At 43.6% G+C, this 16,242-nt stretch overlaps 1 protein-coding gene across 2 annotated transcripts in view; it reads right to left on the bottom strand.

The window, feature by feature from the left end:
* LOC122566208 (proto-oncogene tyrosine-protein kinase receptor Ret) overlaps positions 1-16,242 on the bottom strand; it is a 33,745-nt gene extending 17,503 nt beyond the window's left edge. For both annotated transcript variants that reach the window (XM_043723145.1, XM_043723146.1), the window contains exon 1: positions 15,043-16,242. In XM_043723145.1, the coding sequence (XP_043579080.1) occupies positions 15,043-15,091 (49 nt within the window). In that variant the 5' untranslated portion in view covers positions 15,092-16,242. The remainder of the gene's footprint in view (positions 1-15,042) is intronic.

Genomic DNA, 16,242 nt, shown 5'->3' with positions numbered 1-16,242 from the left:
AGTCCTACTCGGCAAACGCGCACGGCCGCACGCTCTTGCAGGATAAGAATCGCGATCAAGATCCTCGGCGGTGTTTTCGTGGAACTGCAGTCGCGGTTGCGCGATTCCATACGCGAGCGAGATCCGTTCCTGTAACATCTGCGATTCTACGTGCCGCGTGCACCGTGTTCGCCTCGATCGATACCACACGTTTCGATCGTTCGCGCGACATTTCGTTCTCCTATCTTGCGCCATATCTACGAACGAATTCTATGGAAATTTTTGTTTCCGATGGAAATTTTCGAGATGGAATTTTGGAGTTTCGCGCGTGTAGGAATTTCTAGCCGAGGATCGGCCCGGTAATTTCCAGTCGTGGGAGGAGGATGCGTGCGTATTTCGTTGAAGGGGTAGGGTAAGAAGATATTTCGGTAGGAAAGGCCTCCGGTGATGGCGATGCCGAGGGCGAGGGTGCGATAGCGAGGGTACGGTGGAAAGACGAACGATGCGACGGTCACGCGAGAGTCGAGTTAAACGCGCAAAGTATCTGGAACGCAGACTTGCGCGCAGGCACACGCGCTCGCATACGCACACGTCTCTGTATCGTGGAGTCTATGTTAAACTTTAGGATCTAGCTGCTTGGCGAACGCGCGCGCAAAATCTTTCGCGTAAAGGTGCGTTTAAACGAAGCGCGCGAACGATCCTCTTGTTAGTGAAATTTAAGCGGGAACAAGCATTCCGTTGCCGTTTAGTTGAATTCGTTCGATTCGAATTATTTGACCGCGATCGTCGCGAAGGATGATAAATCTTTTGATGAGATAAACGAGTTTACGAACGGTTCGCTCGATGACGGTTTAACACGATTTTCAAACAATGTGAGGCAACGATCTTCGAAATATAAAATAGCTGAATATACAATGTGCAACGAGAACTTGCACTCCATTGTATTTATTACGGCATTTACGTACTGATTCGTTGAGTCCAAGTATATTAAGCTTCATATCTTTTGGCGGTATTTTTATACGACTATAAAGAGTATGGTAAATCTTTGATCATTCGAGGCGATGTGAAGCCTACCTCGAGTAACACGGAATAATTTATTAGTATTCATAAGTCGTATAATAAAATCATAGAAAAGATTTTGACGGCTTAAGGTTGTACGCGTATTTGGGTTTGTATAGGCGTATCGTATGTTGTAGGCGTATTTAATCGATTGAAAGTTTGATTAACTGTTTTCACGATACCTGGCTGTGTACACTTTCGTAGTCTGCGTGCTAAAATTTCGAGAAAAATAAAGTTATGGTAAAGTTGGAAGCACCTCGAATAATACGAGACTCGAATAGCCGAGACTCCATTGTGTTATGAAAATGAAGTATGCAACCTGATAAAAACGGTTCATTGGAAAATAGGGGTATTTACAAGTATTTCTTGTAGCTACGCTGCATTTAGTCAAAAACACTGATGTCTTTTTCTCTAAATCATCGTATAAAAGCAACAATAGCTGTCTGGAACGAATGCTCTGTCTTGAAGCGGACGCTATATATCTTCGGACGGTGCCGCAAAATTTTAGTAATTAATTTATGTCACGAAATGGAAAGGGTTGTAAATCACTGGTACGTTAAACGAGCACGAACGATTTCTATCATTCTCGCTCTATGTGTTGTTGGTCGTTTGGTCTAAATGCGGATTACCTTTGAACTATCGACCATCACCTTGTCGATACGATTTCAGAGTTCGCCGACGATGTTTATTTATAGGAATGAAATCATCGACATTCTCTCTTTGCCGATAATTAGTATATTAATTGTCATATGTCACGGCTAATCGTGCATCTGTATCTAAACGTTCATTTCCATGCATGAAAAGATAAAGGGAAATGATAAAAGTAACTACGATATTACGACGCACTGTATTGGTATTTTATTAATTCACGTAAATTACGTAGGTAAATATTTACAAAAAGCGAGCCACTTGGAAGGAATTTCCACAATTTTTTGATATATTGTCAAAATTATCACTTTAATGGTCGTATGTATAATAATCGAACGCGTGGCCCGTAAGAAATCTATCTTCACCCACGTTCATTTCTGCTTAAAGGAAAATTAGATTTGGATTATCTTAAACCTCTTCAAGGTTAGGGTAGGTTTCACTCCGACCATCCCCCACACTTTTCAACATCGTATTGCACATAGATACATAATTCTCCGTTACACGTGTGCATATAATCGCCACTGCTGTTTGCGAGTTACCTTCTCCGTCGAAAAGTCGTAAGAAGCGAGTTGTATGGCAGTCGTAAGAAATATCAATAGCGTAGATTTGAGTAAGGGGAGCAGGAGCGACTGTGCATAACGGACGGTAACGTATGGCGATAAGCGTAATAATTTTTGCCAGAAGACGACGTCGATGAAACGACGGTCGGTGATTTCGTATGCCGGTTTCGATGAAATTGTGTCGATGAAATGTTTGTGGCTGATTTGAAAGTAGCTCCCTGAACCTGTCTTTAAAAAATTCTCCCAGCGTACGATCGAAGGTGAGCGACGATGTCGGATCGTTACGATCGAAAACGAAATCGGCCGAAGGACGAGAGATCGCTCGTTCTAGTAGATCTCTAGAGGCACGAGATCGTTGTACCTGGAAACCCTATTCGCACATCGAGTTACGATTCCCGAAAACAGAGACACCGTGAATACGATACGCGCAGCCATACAACTCGGCACCCTCCCGGTCGCCGATCTGCAAGAACCTGCCGCGTTCGAGTCGGGCCACCTCGCCACCTTTAGTTACCTCTTGCGCCCATCGTAGGGCCACCATAGTATCACCATCTCGATATACGCGCCCTCTATTCCTGAAAATTGATTCGCCATCGCGTGTACCTGGCCAGACGCCTAATTCACCCGAGACTGCCACTTTCTTTCGTTTCCTATTATTTTCTTAGTAGGTAGCACTATATCTTTATTGCTTGGCTTGCACTAAAATATATTTTATTTATTTACTTATTCATAGCTGTTCCCCTGCGGGTTAGAACTTTCCCAATTACTTTTCTCTTTGATATATACTTATGGTCTACTTTTCTAACCACCGTTTTTCGTGCTTGACGTTTAGACTCGAAAACCGCAACTGAAATTTCACCTTAGGACGCATCCTTTATATCTTTTATCGTCTATACTTCTTTAACACTGACGTATAATCTCGCAGTCTTTCAATTTCAACAACGTATAGATCTAAACGGAAACGTACAATATGAAACTCTAACAATTTTGCTACATTACTTTTATTACGTTATTGACATTAGCGATACATGGCAAATGTTAATCTCTCGCTTCTTCTTCTCTTTCCCTCGATGCTCCTGTCTCTTCCTTTCGCTATCTTCTTTCAATTTCCTACTTTGCCCACTTTCAAATGTTTGTCAACGCCTTCTGCGAGTTTCTTTCCCCGATTTTCCGTTTTCTCGCTATTCCCGGCTTTGTAATACGTGCACCTTCCATCGTCTTTCACGAGTATCTCATTCAGTTTCGCGTCTTCTCGAGCGTGTCCTGATTTTCAGATATCTTTCAGCTCCTTTCGCCGGTTTCTTTCTCGTTTCTTCGTTCTCTCGTGCTCACCGATCTTGGAAAAATATCTTCCACCGCCTATCGTTCTCGAACGATGGCGCATCGCCACGACTGAACGTAGACATCGAAAACAGCTCGATCGCGCACACCTGTACAAACATCTCCGCTCGAAAAATTAACAAGTTTCTCATTGTCGCGCGACACTCGCGCGAACGTATCACTTGGCTACCGTCGACCAGCTTCTCCCTCCTCTGCGCTACCCTCGAGCCATTCGACACCTCGGTTTTCCTTCTTTTTCCCTTTTTCGATCACCGACAGCCAGGCCCATTCGTTTTCACGACGCGCGTTTCCACGCGCTATGCCGAATTCGGAAATAGCTAAACTATATTTAGGTGATTTCGACACCCCAACTCGGGGAAAGGTGTGTTGCTCTTACCCGGCAACTTTTAAACGCCGTAACAACGAACTTACGACCTTCTTAATATCTCCCTTCGATATTTATCGGCTTTTCTGAAGAAGAAAGATCGGGGCGAACGAACGGGGAGAGCGCGTCAAGACGAAAGCGTTCACTTTTAAAACGTAGCCGTCGTCGCGTGCCTCTTCGCGCTTATCCTTCGCTGGATCTCGAAAAAGAAATTCGTTAAAGTCGAATTTACACCTTTTCGCTCTGGACGAACATCGTGGATGATTCGTCGAGAAACATTTTCGTCCGCGTTTCGCCCGAAAAACGAACGAAGCAGCGAACAAAGTAAGGCCAACTTTGCTTTGGATATACCAAACGAATATATAAATACGCCGGCTCTGATTTTTTACATTCAATTATAATGTAATTTACATATCTTCGCTTAATCTATCGAAAAATATCGCTTTCCTTCAAAGTGATCATCCTAAGTGGTCACATTGAACGAAATGGCCCTTGGTCTCTCACGTTCAAGACAAATTTACACCTTTTCATTTTGGATCATTTGGATGATCACCGTGTGACTTACACTGGACATCCACAGCGGCTATGAAAACGAAAGATGAAAACCGGCGGAATATTCCTGTCAGTTGAATTCATCCAAGGTGGATGCCTCTACTTTGTTCGGCGGTCACTTTGGACGAAGCGCGAATGAAAACAATGTTTTTCGACGAATCAGCCACGACGATGATCCAAATTGTAAATATGTAAATTCGGCTTCGCTGCGGACCAATCATCCACGATGTTCGTCCGACGTAAAAACTGTACCGAATTTACGTCGTTTCACTTTGGAAGAAAGATACTTTTATCCTCGTTCCATTCGCGCATAAAACAAGAATTTAAGCAGCGTTCGTCCGCCGTGTTCCTTCGGCTCTTAAATTCGGCTTTAGGCTTCTTCCGACTTTTCCAATCCGGCAACGTCGTTGCGCAACCGGAGCGGCGATATCTGTCGATCGAAATCTCGACTGAAATCTTGAATGAAAATCACGCGAGAATAAGGCCTTCCTTCCATTTGCTTTCAGAGCGACGTCGTGAAAGGACGTAGGTCGTTCTTCGAGTATGTATACGCGTAGCTACGCGAGCCACGTATCGACCGTTTCTTTAATTCAGCCCTTTGTGGTTCGTTGACGGCGCTCGTGAACGAGTTTCGCCTGGAACTCGAAACATAACGCGACGCAACGTAACGCAAGCGCGTCGTGTCAATTTTACCGGCAATAAGGCGTCGAACGGTTAATCAAAGTTACGGTAAACACGGCCTACTTTTTAAGGGGCGATTACCTCGCAACGAGCGCTTCAATTTCATTTCTTAGACCCGCTGCGAACAAAAGCGACAACGTGCGATTTTTCCTTTTTTTTTTTTTTTTGTTATCCTTCGTCTTTCGTTCGTGTTCTCGTCCCGTCTCTTTTGGCTTTTCTTCGTTAACTGTCGCCCTCGTTTCGTTTCCCAATCGTAGATTGCTTCTCTGAAATATTCTGTGTACAGTCTACGTTCATCTCCTACGGATGTCATTTCGTTCGTATTTCGTGTCAAAACGAAAATAGATTCGTTTCATTTGTTTCACTTTCACGGTTAACAAATTTTTCCAGTCTCCGGCTATAGGATTAATGGTTCTTTCTCTTTCGTGCATCGGCCGTAGGTATCGTTTACACGATTTAATTCTGAACAATGAAAAATTCGTTTCGCCTTTTTCTGACTTCGCGTACAGTTTTATACTGTTAGTCGCATTAATATTCGCGCACAGAACTATCTGTGCAGTTGTGGCTTTGTTTAAATATCGTGTGGATTATTCGACGAAGATACGAAGCCATTTATCGCAGCTTCAAAATTCGTAGATAATTTCTTCCTAAAAATAACGTTTCGCTTTCCGATAGATTTTCAAGAGAAAATTGTCTCATTTTCACGTGGTACCAGTATTCAAGAAAAGATACCAATCTCGATAACAGACAGCTTGTAATTTATCACAGAGGAAAGCGTAGAGGTTCTCGCGAAATTGCACAATTGTTAATAGCAATCGGAGCAGATGTTATTCGAAGCTATAATGAAGAAGATCGCGTCGAATTTAAGAAAGAAAAGGAAAAGGACAATCTCCTCTCTGTTAAAAATCTATTCAATCTACCTATACAATTAAACGTTATTGTTAGGAAGAAATTGTTTAAGCATTTTCCAGCTATAATAAATGATTCGTATTTTCGTAGAATAAACAGCACGATATTTATATCGTCCTTTCTCGTACAAAGCAACCAATACAAAGATAATGGCGCGCGTTCGTCGCACAATATAAACGCGACTAACTATATGTAATCGCTTCGTAATACCTTGAAATACCTATCGTTTGCATAATTTTAAATATTCTCTTTCCATTAAATCGGACAAAAATATATTGAACGAAACTCTCGGTGCGAACGTAGAATTTACATGCGACTTGTAACAAAACGGTTCGTCTCGATTCGTTGAACGGAGGGCAGTAACGTTGCAAGCTCGTCAAACGCGTCGACGAGTAGTCGCGTTGCACGTTGAAATTGACCATGTGTCAGTAGCGTTATATTCTTATTAACTCGGATGGTGTACACGATTCGATAGCACATAGCTCTGGCGATAATACGCTACAAACGCGTACTGGAAAGCGACGTTGACAACGGCTAACTAAACGGCCGTATGGCGTTTCTGTTTGCTCTGTATAATGCTACGGATGCAACGTGGAAACGATACAACGTGTAACGAGCCACGGTGACTAATTTCTTGCTCATTTTTACCTCATATTTCATTCATCGATCGGGCTGCTTTTCTTATTTTACGACTGGCTTTTTTTTTTTTTATACCATGTAGATTTCTAAACGATATGACGCGTGTTTTTAAATGGCGCGCTCGATCGCGACCTACTATCGATTCCAGTCGTTATCGACGTTGTACGACCGGTTTCGATTCGAATAACAGCGTAGATACGAGTGATCGATGAACCGTAATTACGATACTCGCGAGTAATCGCGCGTTTAGACTTCCAACCATCGAGCGGAATGCACCTGAATAATTTAATGAAATTTAATAATACGAAAGCGCAAAGGAGAGTCCTTTTCGCCGGTCGCACGGCGAATCGGAAATCGAACATCCTTCGCGCTCCGAGAATCGCCCCAACACGCTCGTGCGATTGTTCGTAGCGTGGAAAGGGCGAGCCAATGGTTTCACCAAGCATTCCTCCAAATGTTTGGTTTTACAAATGGACGTTGAATATATTAAATTAGAAATAATATTGAAACGTTCGATGGATTCTCCGAATCAAGAAACACTTCAGCGTTTCGAATAAAGACGACGATTTGGAAACCATCGGATGGAGTCGTGTAGATTGGATTTCCAAAGAAATATATTTAACGATCTCGAGTATTCGACGCTAGAACTGCCGATAGTTAACACGACGCTATTTCTACCAAAACCAGAGAAAATTACTGGTCTTAAAAAGATACGAAATAATAGAATATTTTTATATTTATCGATTACAGAAGGAATTCCACGTTGTGTAGTACATTTTTGGTATTATTAATCCATCTGGGATCTAAACAAGGGTTGACGCATTTATAAAATTGTAGAACCGGTCATTTTCACTGCTGTGGTATTTCTAGCGTTAGCATCTAGCGATTTAGCGATCGATCCGGAACATTCCTGATAACTGATATCATCATATTGAACGAAACGCAGTAAAAATGATAAAAACTTGTGAGAAGTTGTACAAAACGAGAAAACTAGTTAATCGGGGTTCGATAAACAGATCGCAGGACTCTTTCACGCTTTGACAAGTACCAGTAATTTTGACTGATATTGGTATAAGTAGCCTTGATACGAAATTATTTTGAGTTTAAATACATAAAAAACAAGATTAAATTCATTATATTATTCTTTTAATTATTATTGCGAATGTCATTACATCATTGCGGAACAAATATATAACATGAAGTAGGAATTTTAAAATAAAATTGTAAAACCAGTCAATTTGGCTGGCGTGATAGTTCTAGTGTTAATTACGATTTGTACTTCGTTGTAACTCCACCAAGATTAAATCGCATGTATAAAATAACGAGACAAAATCACGAATCTATCTTGCGAGGTCATCGCTGTGTTTTTGAGATCGAAAAGCGAATTTTCCATTCTACTTTGTTTTCTTCGTCCTCTTAGCAGTTACCCACTTCTTTCACGACTCTGTATATTTTCTTTTAAACTAAAACGCACAGAAAATCCTCCGAAGCGGCTTCGACGTTCACACGATTATTGTAATAATCGCATTAATTTTCTATCCCGCGACGTTTCGTTTGTCTATAACAGGCGACCCAACCCGTTTACAACGAAATAAATAAATCGTGGGAAACGGGGAAACTCGCGATCGCAATTGTAATTTCTTCATCGTTCATCGTTGTCACGGGTCCAAGCGAAGATTAAATGGAAACAGTTATCGATCATTCTGAATGCTCGTTTTAATCTCCACCAACGTCCACTGGCATTCGTCGCGAAGGCAAAGAGCGTTCTCAGATCATCCGAATATTCCATTTATTAGGTTGTCCGAAAAGTTTCTTTCGTTTTACGAGGAAATAACAGACGTACAACGTTTTTTGTTTTATATTATTTCGTTGAATCACGTGCGATCCATTTTGTTCTGTTAAGACAAACACCGCGACATTTCACTTGGTTTCACGTTCGTATGTTTGCGAAAGAAAGACACTTTTCGGGCAACCAAATACAATTCGCTGAACGATCGCCAAGCGGCAAACGAACGTTTTCTTTACGCTTCCATCTTATTAAACGTAACTCGCTCGTTCGTTTTACAAAACGTTGTTAAACCGAAAGAACGAGGCATTCGTCGCTCGGTTAGCGCGAACGCAAAGCCTATGGTTATGGCGTATTCTCAGTAGCGCTCCTCGATCATTCGACCGACGGAAGAGAAGCAAGAAGGTTTTCATCGTACTACGCCGTATCAACGATACACGGACATCGTCTCTTTGACAAGCTGATCTGCGCTATGAGCGAAGACTAAAGCGAACTAAACTAAACTAAACTAAAGACTAAAGCGGCAGAGAAGAGGAACGCTACGCGATACGTCGGATACATGCTCGATCCTTGATGCTTACGAAGATGGAAACGAGTATTAGCATATACGTAGGATACCGTGACCGTACGAAAAGGACGCTCGCTCTTCTCGTTTAGACTTTCAAATTAGAGGTATTCGTCCCGTTAATCGTCTCGTCGCTTGCCATGGAAATAACCGACTATGGAAAAACGCGTCAACAAACGGGCGACGAAAAAGGAGAAAAAGGGTAGGTAGGCAGATAGATAGGTAGGTAGAGTCGGTACAGCAACGAGAAGGTACGTTAGTTGTAATTTCAATAGCGTGCCTACTTCTACCGTTCTTGTATTCGTTAACGACTCGTAACACGTATCACGATGCGTCTTGGTTCGCGTTTACGACACACTTAAATGTTGATCTCACGAGTGCGACTTCTAATTCCATCAGCGATCGCACCTATGCCATAACCGTCGCCGTAAATTGCGATTTTCGAAAAAGTTGGCGGGCTTAGAGGAAGCTATTGGCGAAATGGTTCTTTCCACTTCTTGCCGTTATAGTATTTGGGTTATGGGGTGTGGCATACCCGTGGGATTCTCACTCACGGTTCACCTACATACGCTTAATGTTTTTCCTGGTAAACCTTAAATTAAATTACAACGTTAACGAATTACACGTGAAACACGCGCGGCGACTAGGTCGATCCACCTTCGCCGTGTTCCCATTGTTTCCATCGTGCGTCCGTGCTTCTCCCATTAACCTTTTCGTCGCAGGTTTGGACTAAACGAGCAAGAAACGTCGAGCCAAACTCGGTGTTTTACCTCGTTTAGATCGGAACTCGGTTAGACGAGAGAGACACGTTCGGTGCGTTTTTAGGAATTTCCGCGGTCCTCGATTCTCAGAATTATCCTCGACGATCAAATTTTCACCAGTTTCTGAAATTGATATACAGAACGGAGCGTGTAACAGGGTGCGGTAGAACGTGTGAAACTCGCAGCATCGACCTGAGCATACATCTAAATACAACGAAGAACGTTCGTTTAAATATATATACTCTTTCTTCGTGAGATACAACTTTACGAGATCTTCGTTTATAAGATGCAACGAATTTTCTATTTGATTTTGTTCGTCTAATTAAAACTCTGCGGAAGATGCTCAAAATGAGCCCATCTTGCATTTGAAGAAGTTAGAGTCCGTAGAACTGAGTACGTCTTAGAACTGATAATGGAACCTGTTACATTCCGAATGGTTTCTGATTTTCTTGAAACTTGTTGAAAAGCTTGGTCGATTCTGAATCTAAGTATCTCGACATTTTCAACAATCGTAAGCATTGCCTACGCGATAGATTTTAAGTGTCTCTAAAAGTAAAAATCCAATAGATTTAAATTCGAGGAACGGGCAGGTCATGGCCATAGAAGCTGCACGTGCGATACACGTTTTATTTAGAAAGCGTTGATTGAAAAAGAGCTTGCCTCCTAGACGACAAAGACGAATAAAGTATACGTTTGTACGAACTTCTTTCGTTGCTTTCAGGTGTACGATTAGCTGTCAAAGTGGGGCCCCCTCGTGTTCTGTTACGCTCTGTATAGTCAGTGGAAATAAAATCAATTAAATTATCGCCATATGTACGTGAAGATAATCTTCGTTATAAAAAGTAGATTAGAAGTCGCACATCGCTAGTTTCTTTTCGTCGTTCGAATCGAACGGAACATCTGCGAGCCCGTTCCATGAATTCGTTCGCTGCTTTCGCGGTTGTAAGAAACGAATAAACATTTTTCAGCTATTCTTTAGAATGCTGTAAAGCCGCGTTCAGACTATCAATATTTATTGGCAATACTTCGAGGTTCTCAACATTCTCCTAATATCGGCAATATCGCACTGACGATATATATATATATATCGATGGTTTTTACGTACGATAACGTCGAAGACTCGAAAGAGTCGACAATGAATATCGATAATACGAACGCAACTTTGGAGCACTTGGGCGAATTCTTTGTGCGGAATTTCATTTTACTAAAACGAGCGACGAACGAGCACTCGCACGCTCGATCTAAACGCACCTTAACACGTTCACCGTGTCTCGCACAATAGCCGTCTTTGTATCGCGAAACTTTGCGTATATAACCGATATGAACATTATGAAATACTCTTTCATAATTTCAGGAATTTTATTTCTCCTGCCTGGTTCGAGTCGATGGCATACGCAATCCCAAGGTATGCGGCGAGTTGGATTCGCGTCGCACACGCGGCGAACGTTTTAAACCGATCGCGATCGAAATTCCGATATCAACGATCATCGTCTACGTTGTATCGCGTGCAAACAAAGGACCTTGATACGCCATGTACCGACGCGAGGCTTCGCCAGGATTACGGAGAACAAAGGCCAAAGCATAAAGAGCGTAGCGACGGAACTTGGTTCCGTCGATAACGAATTACGCGCATCGAACAGGATCGAATCGGCTAGCGACGAACCGTAAAGTATACAACGCGTACCGAAACGCAACGCGCAATGCACCTGGTAAATACCAAGTACAAAGGTACTCGGTGATCGGTGTTTGCTCGAGCAACTCGGAGAAACCTTTTGCCTTTTGGTGGATCGAAGCTCGGCCGAGTCGCTAACGTTTGGAGGAACGTCAGTTCAATCCCTTTGTCATCGCGCTGATGCGCAACCGTTGCTCCCATTTCGGTGGAAACGTATTTCGTTAACATGTCGGATGACAGGTATATCAGGTTGTCCGAAAAGTTTCTTTCGTTTCGTAAGGTGATAATAGATGAACAACGAGCAATTTCTGTTTCATATTATTTTATCGAACGATCCATTTCGTTATATTCCTATTATTACGTTCGTGCATAATTCGATAAACTAATATAAAACAAAAAACATTGTGCGTCTATTATTTCCTTATAAAACGAGAGAAATTTTTCCTACAACCTAATTACAGGCGGCACAGAAATTACGCAAATTAGGAAATTCGCGCAACTTCGACTGCGATCGTTTACTTCACTCGGGATTTTTGATTTTGCGTTCGCGCTACGTTCGTTCTAAACGTCGCGATCTTTCTTGGAGATCCGACGCCCCCAACTCTGTCCTCCCTTTCTTTCTTTCTGCCTGGTCTTCTACCTTTCCCCCTCTTGTTCTGATTACGAATTGGTAGTCAGGGGGCGAGGGTTGCTTTTAAGGCCGGCGTTGATTAACGATTTCGTAGCTGCACGCGATGTTAGCGGTTCGTCGATTTCATCGTTCGCCAACAACTTTACCATCGTTGCCACTTTGCTCGACGCCCGTGCTGGTGGAAAAAGTCGGAAGCTCTCTTCTTTCTTGCTCTCGTCGTTTGCAACGATCGTACGCGTTACATGGACGTAGTATTTTTGGCCAGTAAACCACGGCGAACGACAAACGAACGGTTAATGGTGTTCGTTCGAAGAGACACGGTTGATCGCTGGCGCAAGCATAAGCAGCCATAGATTGGCGCGTGCATGCGGGTCGCGAGTCTCGAACGTTAATCGGCCGCGTGCACCGGTCTCGGAATTAACGCGGAATTGAGTGCAGATAAAACTCCACGTTGGTATTACGGCGTCACCTGGTGAGGGTGACGTTACGTTCGCGCCATCAACACGCATCGTGTTAATCCTCTGTCCTTCTCGGCTCTGTATGACCCGCAGTGGATGTTACAATTAGATAGATATTATTGAAATATATTGTTTTTAGATAACAATGTTCTCAAATAAATTGTTTTTAAACGTTTCATTTTTACTATTCGACGTAATTTCTGTAGCCTTCGTGTATTCCACGCTTCTTTCGGAGTAAAGTAGTTGAAAGGAGGAAGATATCCGAGGAGATACGAACGCGATGAAGAAGCGAGAAAGACGGCAGAGTTGGGAACTCCGAACAAGCTGGGACACACCGAATGGCCACGCGTTTTCGCTTAAGTTTAAGTTCATCCGCGTATGAAACACAGACGTAAGCGGCGTTCATCCAGCGCAAAGTGGAAACAGTGGAAATTCGACTTTAGAAATCGTGTGCATTGCGGCGCGCGCCAGATTTCATCGAGCGTACGTACCACCAGCTCGTCTGTACTCGCGTCGAGTCGCGCGTTCACGCATCGAGAAATCGTACGCAAACGGAAAGCCATTCTCGCGAACCTGAGATAAACGCGTTGCGCTCCGATTACGTCTCGCGGGCTTTGAATTGTACGAGAAAACGCGCATCGCGCGTCCATTGGACTTTCGATTTTGAAATCAGTCGTTCGATCGTTCTTAGAACCGTGCGAAATCGGTCGATGGCGTATCGACCGGTTGTTGGCTCGATTTCATCCGATTCTCGCGTGTTTTTCCACAGTTAAATGATCGCTTTGCATGTCTCCGCGTTAGCGCGCGATACGCAACTGGCACACGCGCTCGGTGTCTTGTAATTAATCGAAAACTCTTAGTGACCGCTGTAATGGCGCGTTAATGAATTTTCCGAGACAAACGGCGCCGTTAAACGTTTCGCGATATTAAACTGCGGATTTCTATGCGATTTTTCGTGTTTCTATAATTTAAATAAATGAAATCGAGTTTTAAGATCAAGAGAGAGAGAGAGAGAGAGAGATTTGTTTCGTTTATTGAACAATATTTGTAACAAGTATTCTGTTTTACATATTTTATATAATTTCGCGCATTACGCAAATTATCTTTGCAGCTGCGAATTTTCCACGAACGCGTAAATTCATGGAAATCCGATGTCTAGTAATTATTATGCGCTCGCTATTGCACTCCACGCGTTCGATTTCAACTCGATCCAGTAGCTTTTCTTGCGGGCTGCGAAATGTTTAAAAGCTGGATCACATTTTTTCCCCCAAACCTTATTTCGCGAGATTAAAAATTTTCCGTTTTAATTTATATTTCGATATATCTGCGCGATACCACGGCTCAGACAATTAAACGTCCTATCTAAAAATTATTAAACAAACCCATCTAACGAGCTTCTCAGAATGTTTTTTTCTTTTTTTATTTGGTAGACTGTTTACAATCAACTCTCATTGAGAAATTAATTATTATTTGTAACCCTCTCAGAACGTGACGTAATACTTTTTGTATTTTGTTCGCAGAATCGCTTGGATTCGTTGGATGATTCTGGTTCGTGGATGATTGGCGATTCGACAGAAACCGCGGAACGGACGAGCGATCGAAAGGGAAACGTTAAGAGGACGTTGGTTCGAAGGGAGAATGGTAAGCGTAAACGTATGAACTCTGGCGAAGCGGTATCGATTTTTCGACTGCATCGGAATCACGTGAGACCGAGGTTGCACGCGACATCGCGATATCGCGATATCGTGTCCCCCGATTACGGTCAAGTGCGAATGTCATCGGTCCACAAACCTTCGCGTGGCGGCGTTCCTTTGAAAATATACTCGGTTCGTTCGGTCTTTCGTCCGTCGATTCGCTTCGATCGCAAAAGTCGTTTGCTCCACTTACGTGGATCGGGCGAAATCCCGAACCCGAACTTGGCCAGTCGTTGATGCTAATTCGGATTGTGCAATGTACGCAAATTTTAGCATACAATGCCGGTTCGCGTTGATTCGTCGTAGATCCAGTAGCGTGACTTTGCGCGATCGAGCACGACACGGCGGCGCGACGTGCCATGCCGGTAGCTCACGCATTTTTATCCCTTTTTTCCATCTTGCTCGTATTTCTCGCCTTTCTCTTTTCTTTTCAAGGAGCCATGTTTTCGAAAAATCATCGTAGATGACGAAGATATTGCGCCACGGTTTGTACATTTTAGGTAGCCGTTTTAGACGTTCAAGCGTCCAAAGGCACGCATAAACAAGATTATTAAAATTCTGGCGCGTATCGACAGATACACCGTATTTGCTTCGACCGGTTATTTATTCGTATTTACCTGTTTTTATTTGACGATCTGAGAGAAAGAAGTTTAGCGTTTTCGACCAAATAATCAAGTTTCACGTAATACGAAAATTCGGTGCCGCACACCGTTTGGAAATCGCGGCAAACACCGTTTACTTACCAGAGGCTAGAATCCCCATCGGCATCAACAACAACGGAAGCAGCAACATCGTAGTGACGATCAAGCGAGCGATTCGCGCGATATTTCCCAAACGATCGAAAGAAACGGCGACGTTGTCGCTCTACCTACATCCTCAGTAGATCGTTATAACCAGAAACTCCACTCCACTTTGCACCATTCGATCGCCTTTAACGATTTCCTAATATATTTCCTGACTAGTTTTCGACCGCTGGTTTTCGTTGGACGCTTGTAAAGAAGACCGACGAACTACGCAAATGTACGCAAAAGGCGAAGAAGATGGACTCGTTCGTTTCCTCGATGAACTACGCGCATGTTAATTGAACAACCTCGAGCGACCTAGAACTCGCGTCGAACAACGCTTCGAAACGTTGTTTCGCGGTTTCGCGCTGATCGTCCGTTTTCGAGAAAGACGCGGCTGGCTATCGACTGACGCGCGAGTCGTATAAGTCGAAAAACGCGCTACCTAACAGTTGTACGTTAGCGATCGGCCGCACGAGTGGACGTTTCGTTTAGCAACCACTGACCGGTCGATGTCGCAAAACACGGTACACGCGTCGTCGATGTCATCGTCTCGAATCGAAAGGACGTGATCTCATCCTGTCGACCGACCGGACGTTCGGCACGCGCGCCTTTTCTTCGCTCGTTTACGGGCAAACGAGAAAACAAAGTCGATGTATCGGGGGTACGTGGATGGAAAAAAAATCGGAGACCGCGTCGCGACGCCGAGCCGCACCAGGCATAACTGAGAGCGTTGTCGGACACCCGCCGTTATCAGGTACGATTGGAGGCGAGGTGCGCGTGCGCGTACGCGTACGAATACGCACGTGTGCGCACCCCCGAGAGGAATCGGGACAAACCGAGCGAGGCACAGCCGCTCGGGGAATAGGTGCGACCCTTCTTTCCCTACGAGTCTTTTCCCATATTTACCCGTTCTAATTATTCCTTTCCGCGGCACCCTGACGCACCTTCGCCTTTCGCGCAATTCCACCGTTCCTTTCTATTCTATTTGCATCGTCTTCCCTTTGTCCTCTCGTTTACCTTTCGTGATTTCCATCGATTCCGAATTCCGCGCCGTTTGCCATTTCCTCGGCTTTTTCCTTCCTTCTGTCGTTGGAAAAACAAGGCTAGTCTCCGTGACGCGGGCGAATCGACGGTATACGCCACTTTTATGGCCGAACA

This window comes from Bombus pyrosoma, linkage group LG3 (genome assembly GCF_014825855.1).
Source record: "Bombus pyrosoma isolate SC7728 linkage group LG3, ASM1482585v1, whole genome shotgun sequence".
Taxonomy (NCBI): Eukaryota; Metazoa; Arthropoda; class Insecta; order Hymenoptera; family Apidae; genus Bombus; species Bombus pyrosoma.
This window is presented reverse-complemented; position numbering and strand designations above follow the sequence as displayed.